The sequence below is a fragment of the Podarcis bocagei genome (genome assembly GCF_964188305.1).
Source record: "Podarcis bocagei genome assembly, chromosome: 2".
NCBI lineage: Eukaryota > Metazoa > Chordata > Lepidosauria > Squamata > Lacertidae > Podarcis > Podarcis bocagei.
Window position 1 is genome coordinate 13743513 of NC_138126.1, and position 11058 is coordinate 13754570.

The 11058-nt window shown below is 45.1% G+C and overlaps 1 protein-coding gene across 2 annotated transcripts in view; it reads right to left on the bottom strand.

The window, feature by feature from the left end:
* The window catches only part of LOC308580766 (zinc finger protein RFP-like), a 34251-nt gene extending 25250 nt beyond the window's left edge, over positions 1-9001 (bottom strand). Inside the window, exons 1-7 of one of the 2 annotated variants that reach the window (XM_081182914.1) lie at positions 8511-8963; positions 7514-7609; positions 5777-6007; positions 5053-5075; positions 4031-4149; positions 3541-3573; positions 1874-1906 (exon numbers count right to left, since the gene is read on the bottom strand). In XM_081182914.1, the coding sequence (XP_081039040.1) occupies positions 1874-1906; positions 3541-3573; positions 4031-4149; positions 5053-5075; positions 5777-6007; positions 7514-7609; positions 8511-8948 (973 nt within the window). In that variant the 5' untranslated portion in view covers positions 8949-8963. Of the gene's footprint in view, positions 1-1873; positions 1907-3540; positions 3574-4030; positions 4150-5052; positions 5076-5776; positions 6008-7513; positions 7610-8510 lie in introns of both variants that reach the window. The other variant, XM_081182916.1, reaches the window with a different exon arrangement.
* Between the last annotated feature and the right edge of the window lie 2057 nt (positions 9002-11058).

An 11058-nucleotide genomic window follows, 5' to 3' on the forward strand; every position in this document is an offset into this window, starting at 1 on the left:
TAGGGCCCTGCAGGACCTGACATCCTTCCGCAGGGCCTGCAAGACAGAGCTGTTCCACCAGGCCTTTGGTCAGGGCGCAGCCTGACTCCCTCCTCTGGCAATCTGCACAAAATTTTGCTTAACGGTTGCCATTAATTTGATTTAATTAATTTTATAATGAATGTTTTAGAATGTTGGACTATTTTGATTGTTGTTAGCCGCCCTGAGCCCAGCTTCGGCTGGGGAGGGCGGGATATAAATAAAATTTATTATTATTATTATTATTTATTATATGGAGGGTGTCAGCTGAGCTGGGGGTTAGGGTTGAGTTAGGAAATCCCTAACTCTGTGAGCCAGATAGAGAGGCTGAAAAGAGTGTCTCTTTTTATGCATTTTTTGCTCTTGCCTGCTTGTGATCCTAAAATTTTCTTATGCTGCTGGGCCCCACTTTTGCATGCAGACAAAGGGCTTCTTCACACCACAGTTTATGCTGTGTTTGTGGCTGCTTCTGACCCCATTTCATTTGCGTGGTCCAGGTGATATTACCCTCAAACAACATCACTTGGGGGCCATATTCGGGCCTCCATCATGTTATTGAATTGCACACGTGTATTTCTAAAGAACAGCCACTGAAATTGTTTAGCTCGTTTCTGATGCTAGTCCTACACAGAGTAGACATGTTTAAATTAATAAACCCAAGTTACGCATTTTCACTCTGTCTATACTTTGCAGCAACATAAACGAGTTCTCTCCCTCAACTGTTCCTCCTTATTGCAATTGTGCTCTTCCACAACAGGAATCTTTTTTTTAAAGATAATTAATGGCTCTTCCTCCCTTTGCTGTCCTATTTCAGACTGAAGATTTCTCCCTGACCAGCTAATTGACAAACTCTGATGACCAGCTAATTGGCAGCATTTGCAAAGCTAAGATAAGGCCTGCATATTCATGTAGTTTTGGAATGGAGTCTTTGTTTAATGCTTCTCTCTTGGATTTAATCTACTCAATAAGGCTAGTTACCTGGGGAAAACAGGAGACAATAAAAATGTAGCCAGTTACAGGCTGAGTGTGTCATGATAACTACTACTGTAACTGAAGCCTCTGTGTTCAGAGGGAGTCTCTCTCAAAGCAGGAACAGAAGTCTGTAAAGGTTGTATTTAGTAGCCAACAGACTTCACATATCTCCCTCTGTGATTTGTTTTCTAAAAGAAAACTGAATTAACCATTCTAAAGTTTTTGAGTCCTGATATCTGGAGGAGATTGTTAATGGAAGTTACAGTCATATCTCATGTTACGTCCGCTTCATGTTACGTTTTTTCAGGTTACATCCTGCGGTGACCTGGAAGTACTGGAAAGGGCTACTTCTGGGTTTCGCAGCTCGCGCATATGCACAAATTGATGTCACGCGCATGCGCAGAAGCGGTGAATCACAACCCATGTGTGTGCAGACACGTCGCTGCGGGTTGCACTCTTTTCATGTTGTGAACGGGCCTCTGGAACAGATCCCATTCGCAACCAGAGGTACCACTGTAAAACAAAAAAGTATGGCTACTCGCAAGCCTGTCCCTGAATCTCAGGTGAAGGGAGCCCGAAAGTGGCGGGAGCCATTGCCTTCCTGCCATGAATGTGGGATCCCTGGAGGCATCAGACCATCTCCAGGCAGGAACAGAATTCCTCCATCATTAGTCTCACTTTTGGGTAGTTCCTTTGTAAGTGGAGGCACTCTCCAAACACCCAGTTCTGCACTCTCAAGCCCACCACCCTCTGTTTTACATATGAGGAACCCAAACAGCAAGACTAAAGCTATTGATGGTTCCGAACTCTGCAGAACAGACTCCTTAACTCCAATGAAACACCAGACCCCTCCCGTGAAGGTGGGCCTCCAATGGAAATTTACCTTTCTGAAACTGTTGTCCGAATGACCAATTATCTGAGGAAGAAAAAGATATAAAGTTTAAGGGCTGTATCTCACAAAATTGTAGTTACAAATAATCACTTCATAAAAAAGCATATGTTGGTTCTTCATTTCACATCAAAGATTAAGTCGTAGAACAAGTAACTGGAAACAAGAAAGTTGTAGTCAGGTGAAATTAAAGTAACAGGTAAAAATCAGACATTGTAAACCATACTAGACAACAACAGAATAAAGTCATTCCAAATCCATCAATGAAATGGGGATCCATAGCAGAGGATGGGAGGGCCGGCACTGCGGTAACAGTATTTTTAAAGGATCCAGAGGAGAGCTGGAGGCAGGTTCAAAGCTGCCCCAAGTAAACAGGTGGGGGAAAGCTATTGAAACCAGAATTGTTAAAAATACTGACAGAGCAAATTTGCAGAGGAAGAATTGGCAGAAATTTGAAATCTAATTCCAAGGGTCTTGTGCAACAGGAAGTCCTGCCTCATTAAACTTCTAAAATTCTTTCAGAATGTTAACAAAATTTTTGGTAGAGGCTTTCTGGAAAAGTGTCCTTAGCTTCCCATGTGGGGCTGGATCTAATAAGAATTGCAGGATTGTGTGATGGTTGAAGCACTATGCACGGCAGCTGTGGGTGGATGTCTGAGCAGACGGCTCAGGCCTTTGTTCCACTGCTGGACCAGCCTGGGCAAGACACTGTTGGCTATTGGCCCACTCGGCAAAGGCTGACTCCTCTTCCCAAGCACTGGGGCCTGCTGCTGGTGATCTGCTCCTGGCTGGTCTTCGGTCAGTCCAGGGAGATCAATAATAAGCGACACCTCCCTCTCGAGAGATGCACACTCCCTTTCCCCTTGCATCTCAGCAGAAGAAAGACGACAGTCTGAAAGTTGTCTGACTCATTCTACTTTATTCCCGGACTGTACACTGTAGACGAGCTAGTACAAAACATGTCTGCTCTCTCAGAAACCTCTGTACAACTCACTCACTCCTCCCTTGCAGCAACAACAGGAAGGTCTCAAGTTACACTTGGTACACAGCCCTGAGAATAGCGTTGAATATCCTGTCTCACGCTCAGTCACATCATAAGAATCACATGATGTAAACAATGAGCTGCTGGTTCGCAGCTGGTGAGCACTCATATCCCAACATCCTCCCCCATATGAGGAGAATCAACAGACACTGGGTGCTTGCTGATGCCCTTTTTAATGACCTTCAGGACATTGAAACCCAAGGAAAGGCTGGGAACCTCCAAAAGGACCTCCAGATTGTGTAGACGGGAAACAAAACGTAAGGAAGGTTCCATGTAAATGAAAACTGGATGTTAGGGCTGACCCAGTGGGATTTCGTAAGGGGAAAAGTCCATGAAATAGTTTATAGGTAGGAACCAAACTCCTAAGTCATTGGTCCCAGAATGGCATGCAAGTTCTTCGCAGGGATGCCAGCACCCCCACAAAAATCTACCCCACACCTGTACCTTCAAACCCATCCTCTGGTCATTCATTGTCCATATAAAGAAACTAAATGCTACTATAGACCCAGAGCTAAGCTATTGAATGTGCTTCCAAAGTCTGCAGAACTGACTGTTTAACCACAAAGATGTACCTGTCCCCCACCCCTCCTGTGAATTGGGGTTCCTCATTGGAAATTACCTTGCTGAAGCTGTTCTCTGAATGAAAGGGAGTCTAGGGAAGAAAAAAAGATAAGAAGTGTAAGTACCACATTCTTTCATTTCAAATATGTGTTCTTGCCAAATAACACTTCATACTGCAGCATCTATCTAACCCATGATCTTTTCTCTGCCATGGTTTCTTCCTAAAACGGGTGCAGCCAACCAGCTAAAAAGCGACAGATTATCCTGATCTCTCTCCCCTCACCCTCCCTCCATGGCCTCTGCCCGAAAATGGCACCAAAGTACAAACGAGTAAAGAAGTGGGCAAACTTCAGCTGTTCAGACATCTAAATCAGGTGTGTGTGCAGCGAGATTTGACTATAATTCTTTGTGTTTGTCTAACTGAGTGTTCACGTAACAAGCAGACAGATAACGGGACTTGTGTGTACAATATAATATGAGCCTGGTGTGCTCAGGTTTTGACTTATATAACGCCCAGAATAAAATCATTGTAGTCATTATTTTATTACCTTGGAATTTCTTCATGGCAGAATCCAGAAGTTGGTCTATATCACAGAATCTGGAGGTCTTTCTCTTCAGCTTGGGAGGGAAAGTTGGCGGATTCTCCAATTTCTGTCTTTTGTCATACCTGGTGAAAGGAAACAAAATATTAGTCCGGTCAATTCCACAATTCCTGGTAAAGGAAAGAAAGCTGAGAGGAGGAAGAGAATGGTAGAGAGCCTAGAAGGACAGGCAGACACAGAGGGGAGAGATACTTCCTCGCTATGGGGTCCAAAACAGCCAAACCCCAAGCCTCCAGAAGGTGGCCAGGCCAGACAGAGAGGTAGCCTAACTCAAGAAGGAAGAAGCCTTGCCACTGCTGAGGTGTTTGTTCAGGAAGATGGTAGCCACCTATTCTGGCCCCTGCTGCCTGAGGCAACCAACACCCTCTTTGTTCCATAGCTTAGTGCAAAATCCATATTTGCCTTTTGTGTGTGTGTGTGTGCGCACACACACACTCTTTTGTTGACCACCAGCATTACGCTTTCCAATATATAACTACCTCTGTCGTAAAGGTATATATGAAAGTATTGAAAAGGTAATTCCAAAGCCTGGAAATATGAAAACCTTTCGGCCTGCCATCAAAACGTTATTGTTATTATTAAGGGAAGTGCTCAGCGGCTCCATGTGGATGTTAAAAAGCAATGGGGACAAGAAGGAAGCCTGTGGGACAACCCTGGAATGCTCCCATGGCCCTGAAATATGTCCCCCATAGAAATTCTCTTTCAGATGTTTGAAACTATTGCAGAGTGAGTAGGATGTGCAGGAGGCAGAGAAGAGCTTCCAGACCTGTTTGATAGTGGGGAGTTAGGTGCTGCTCTAAGCCTGATTCTTGGAGGGAGAACTGGGGCACAAGAAGGTCAAAAAAGAGGGCCCTGGTTTTACTTGTGAAATGCTGTAGGTCTAGTCTCTCCCACAGGAGGCAGATCTTACATACTCTCCTCTTTAATCCCTCCCGGCATGCTAACAGAAATGAGCAGGATCCACTTACCTCTGCAAGGTGCTCCTCACATCCTAGAGGGGAAAAGAGAAGGGAAATCACTGCACACCACAGGCCACACTATGAAGACCCCTCAGACCTTGGAATGGAGGAACACTCCTGCCCTTTGATGTCAGTCTCATAGCACACACACCAAAGTTTTGGGTAGGGATGGCTGAATAGTCCAATTTTCAGCAGTTGGGTAAATTGTACACTTTGCTTGGCTGGAGAACTGCCTTAGAAAGTCCAGAGAACTGCAAATGCTGACAGGTGTTTGTAATTCAGTTTGCATATCGATTTGTAAAGTGCAAATGAGGAATGATCCATCCCACGTCTATTGGATGCACAAGAGACCTGGCTTGAGGCTCCACCAATTGAGCCCCTTTATGTGCCTACTTCATGGGTAGGCAAACTAAGGCCCGGGGGCCGGATCCAGCCCAATCGCCTTCTCAATATGGCCCGTGGGCAGTCCGGGAATCAGCGTGTTTTTACGTGAGTAGAATGTGTGCTTTTATTTAAAATGCATCTCTGGATTATTTGCGGGGCATAGGAATTCGTTCATATTTTTTTTTTCAAAATATGGTCTGGCCCCCCATAATGTCTGAGGGACAGTGGACCGGCCCCCTGCTGAAAAAGTTTGCTGACCCCTGGCCTGCTTCATCTATACAAGCAGCAAAGGTCTGCAGCCATCCTTTTCCTGACGTGGAGCCTTGTGCTCTTCCTGCCACTGTCTTACCTGCAGGAATTCACTCTCTGGCTGCTGGCGTTTCTCCTGCATCTCCTGGATGAGCCTTTTCACATAGGAGAGTTCCCTGGAGAGACTGGCCAGGTGCTCTTCCCTTTTCCTTGCAATCTCCTTCTCCACCTTTTCTATCTCATTCAGCAGACATTTTTCTTGTTCGTCGATAAACTGGTGCAGTTGTCTGAACTTCTCCGCTGTCTTCTGCCTCTCAGCTTCTGTTAATTTCTACAAGGTGCGGGAAGAGAAGAAAAGCAGAGCCCTAAGTGGGGAATATGGGAACTCACGAAAACAGACGTGAGACTTCCACTTCTGACTTTTCACGGTCACAACTTCCTGCTGGTGAAGAAGCTCCCTTCAGGCATTAAAGGAAACATGGTGCTTTAGACTGGCACCTTAAACAAGTAGGAACAGGAGGTCAGAGGTGGCATGTTCATCCCCAGCACTCCCCATTTACTTTAAAGCGCCAAGATGGCTTGAGTTTCCTAAAAATTAGTAATGTGTCCATTTTTGTGGAGCGTTAGGTCAGCTGTCAGCTCAGAACTAGCAGGACAGATGGTAGAGAGGTAACTTCAGGAGGCAGAAAATGCCAGTACAGGCCTGGAAAGTGCCCAGCTTCTCCTATACCAGTGAATGAGAGCTCATGCTCATCTCAAGCCTGGTGAATTTGCCAAATAGCTCTACCTGAAAAAAATATGCAGTGAAATACAGCAATCTTCTGAAATTCACACGTCTCCAAATTTAGCCAGGTTACCCCAGTCACGTAACATTTACAAGAATAAGGGTGAAGTATGATTACAGATGAATTTATCGTTCCAAAATAAATTTATTGATATGCATTGATTAAGCTCGTAAAGTTAAGAATAAACATCGTAAGATTGTTCATGGGGTAAAAGTAACTAATATATATAACACAGTGTTAAGTTATAAAAAAAGAACAAAGGATTTTGAGCTGTGGTGGAGGGAAGTCCCAATAGTAGAAACAAGGAAAGTAGATATGAAATAGATATAACATAAAACGTACTGTTAAAAATGGAAACTTATAATTGATATTTATATAATTGATATTAATATTTCATATTCTGTATATTCTAAAATAAAAAATAGCATTAAGTTCTAAACAAAAGTTATAAGAATTCTAATGTCTCAAATATAGAATATTCATAAATGCATATATATCTAATTATATAAACCATGTGTCTGAAATAGTACAGGAGAGCAGTCCTGAAGCCATTTTGACTCTCCCAATGACCTCAAATATTCCTCTGCCCTAAGGGAGGCAAATGGAGAAAGCCTTCCCATTGTCCTTTCGCTTATAAATCCTGTCTTAAGAGCATATTTGTACATGAATAGGGTGAGCCTTTGACCTGGATTCAGGAGCTAAAGTATTAACCATCACAAAAGAATGGCCAGGCTGCCCACGTAACGCAAAACGCAACCATTATCAGGTATCCTGGCAGACAGGATTTCTGCTGTAGACCGCCTCCTATGATGTATGTATGATTTTGGGGTGGTCTTTGGCTAAGGGGGTTGGGCAATGTCAAAAGTCTTTAAAGATTCCTGCACACTTGTTCAGGGTCTTTCTGTCCTTGGGAGGAGGGGAGGGAACTCTCTTGCAAAAAATAAATAAAATATCTGCCTTGCTTTCCATTGGATCCTGCCTTCATCCATTCTCTGACCGATCAAAAGCCAAACCCCAATTTTTACATCACTAGTAACAACAGTGACACTTACAAGGAGGTCCTCACATTCCTTTTTCACGTCTTCTTGATAGGCCAGAATTCTTTCTCTCTCTCTCCTCAGAATCTCCAGGCGTCTACACATCAGTCCCTAAAAACAAACAAACCCAAAAGCTCAGGTTTGAATCAGAGAAGCAGAAGTGTTGATTGTTTATTTATTTTATTTATCACACTGATATACCATTATCTTCCAAGAATCTCAAGGTGGTATCCATGGTTCTCTTCCTCCCCATTTCATCCGCACAACAACCCTGTTGTGGCTAAGAGATGGTGACTGGCCAAGGTCACCCAGCGAGCTCCATGGCTGAGGCGGGATTTGAACCCTGTCCTCCCAGGCCAGGCGTAGGCAAACTTGGCCCTCCAGATGTTTGGGGACTACAATTCCCATCATCCCTGACCACTGGTCCTGTTAGCTAGGGATCATGGGAGTTGTAGTCCCAAAACATCTGGAGGGCCGAATTTGCCTATGCCTGTCCCAGGCTCTAGTGTAACACTCTAACCATTACGCCACACAGTTAAGCTGACCTCTTGGTGGCCTTGCTATTAGCTCTTTATCACATAAAGTGCTCTGGAACATTCTAGAATTTTTTCGAATTTAATTCATTTTATTGAGAATAAGCAGTGGTTAATGATTTTTTTTGATATATTATTATAGAAATGGTGTAGAAACTTGCATAAAATCAGTATTTATTCAGGGGGATGGACAGCCCCGTGTTTTTATAAGCAAAAATAATAATCAACGTTACAAAAGGTAGGAGCAGTGTGCAAGTTGTATTTTCCAACTAAGCTGAGAGAAGGTGATGTAGAAAAATAAAAGCAGCAAAACACATATTGAAAGCCAAATTTTGCAATTTGGTGGGGGGGGGGGGAAAGAGTTTTGCATATCTGAATTTGACACAAAATTGAAGTCCCTCCATCCCGTGTAAGCTAAGAGTTACAGAAAAGCTCCCAAGAAGAATAAAAAAAACCCAAAATCCAGAATGATTTCTTACCTTGTACTCCTTGGAAGCCTCTTTCAGAGGAATCGTCTCGTGACACACGTGCTCTTTGGATCTGTCGCACACAAGACAAATGGGGGCTCCGTCCTCCTTGCAGAAGAGTTTCAGGGGCTCCTGGTGCTTCTCACAAACCTTTTCTTTCCCTCCTTCCTCCTTCCCCTCTTCAAGACTCAGCTTCTTGGCTATATCTACCACGTTTTGCAACGGCCAGTTTGGGAGGAGGCGCCTTTCCTGAACCGTTTCTCTGCAGTGAGGGCAGAAAGCCTCTGCCTCCGACTCCCCCCAGGACTGGATCAAGCAGGACCGGCAGAAGTTGTGCCCACACTCTGGGATCATCACCGGATCCTTGAAATAATCCAGGCAGATGGAGCAAGTGGCTTCATCGCAAAGACTCTGCACGGGACTACCTCCTGCAGCAGCAGCAGCAGCCATGGCTCCCTCGCGCCAAAAAGGAAGCAAACTTCCACTTTCGCGGTTTTCAGCCAATGGGCGTTTCCCTTCCTGCAGGATCTCGGTGCTGATGGGACTTTTTTAAAAAGAAGCAGCAGACCCGCCTCTGCAGCTGCTTAATGTTTTCTCAAATAGCCTTGATTGCTTCATCATTGCCATGATTGCTTCTCTCTCCCTCCCCCCCCTTCATTAGAACTATATAGACACATAGATTTAAACATATCGTTGCGCATTGTCCTGAAATAATAAATGCTTTTATAAATAACTAAACTAAATCCTTGTCATTGTGGAGAAACAGCCTCTGCTTCAAGGCAATCCACTTCCCTGAGGGCAGTGTAGCAGTCTAGCCAGTCCAGGAACCTCTCTCTTTTTAATTTTTATTTATGCTTTTCAACTTTATACATTTCATTAATTTTACAATCATTTTAATTAACATTTCCCAATTTGACTTCCTTCGCCCTTTCTGCGGTTCCATATCTTTCTTTTTAATATCTTCTGCATATCCAAATTCACTTAATTTCCTCCTTTTAAAAATATCTACTTTAAATATATACTCTTATAAAACTGCAGGCCATTACAATCAACCTGCCAATGTTTTTACTGTTTACAATTTTATCTGTACATACTCCACAAACCATTTCCATTCTTTTATAAAAAGCTTGTTGCCTTGATTTTTTATTCTCCTGGTAAGTTTTGCCGTTTCTGCATATTCCATAAGTTTTTGTATCCATTCTTCTTTCGCTGGGACTACTTCTATTTTTGGGCAAGTAACATTCTTGCTGATGTAGTAGCATATATTAATAAGTTTGTGTACTGTTTACGCAGTTTGTACTGATGTTAGGTAACCCAACATCATGTGATGTTTTCAAGCTAGCAGCTCGCAGCTGCATTGCTTCTATATCGTAACAGTTTTTACCCTGTAATTCCTAAGAGAAAAGCTTCTGGTTCCCCCCGCAGGATTTTTTAAACATCTTTTTCAATTCATTATACAGTGGTGCCTCGCAAGACGAAATTAATTCGTTCCGCAAGTTTTTTCTTCTTGCGAGTTTTTCGTCTTGCGATGCACGGTTTCCCATAGGAATGCATTGAAAATCAATTAATGCGTTCCTAGGGAAACCGACTTCAGACCAGGTCCAGGGACAATCTGTCCCCCGACCTCTTCTGAAGGCTGGGGGGGGGGGCGAAAGTCTTTGCTCCCCCCCCCCACGGCAGCATTTTAAAATCGCCCCGGACAGCGGAGGACTTCTCCGCTGTCCGGGGCGATTTAAAAGCCCTCCCGGGAAGGCAGCCAGGGGGGGCAAAGATTTTCGCCCCCCGCCAGCCTTCCCCTCTTTTGAAGCAAGGGGCGGAGGGAAGAAGATCGCTTCTCCCCTTTGCCGCCCCTTGCTTCAAGAGGGGTCCGGGGAGAGAGAGGAAGGCGCACGCTTTTCCCTCTGTCCCCTCTTTTGAAGCAAGGGCGGCAATGGGGAGAAGATCGCTTCTCCCCTTTGCCGCCCCTTGCTGCAAGAGGGGTCCGGGGAGAGAGAGGAAGGCGCACGCTTTTCCCTCTGTCCCCTCTTTTGAAGCAAGGGGCGGCAACGGGGAGAAGATCGCTTCTCCCCTTTGCCGCCCCTTGCTTCAAAAGGGGTCGGGGGGGAGAGAGAGGAAGGCGCACGCTTTTCCCTCTGTCCCCTCTTTTGAAGCAAGGGGCGGCAACGGGGAGAAGATCGCTTCTCCCCTTTGCCGCCCCTTGCTTCAAAAGGGGTCGGGGGGGAGAGAGAGGAAGGCGCACGCTTTTCCCTCTGTCCCCTCTTTTGAAGCAAGGGGCGGCAACGGGGAGAAGATCGCTTCTCCCCTTTGCCGCCCCTTGCTTCAAAAGGGGTCGGGGGGGAGAGAGAGGAAGGCGCACGCTTTTCCCTCTGTCCCCTCTTTTGAAGCAAGGGGCGGCAACGGGGAGAAGATCGCTTCTCCCCTTTGCCGCCCCTTGCTTCAAAAGGGGTCGGGGGGGAGAGAGAGGAAGGCGCACGCTTTTCCCTCTGTCCCCTCTTTTGAAGCAAGGGGCGGCAAAGGGGAGAAGCGATCTTCTCCCCGTTGCCGCCCCTTGCTTCAAAAG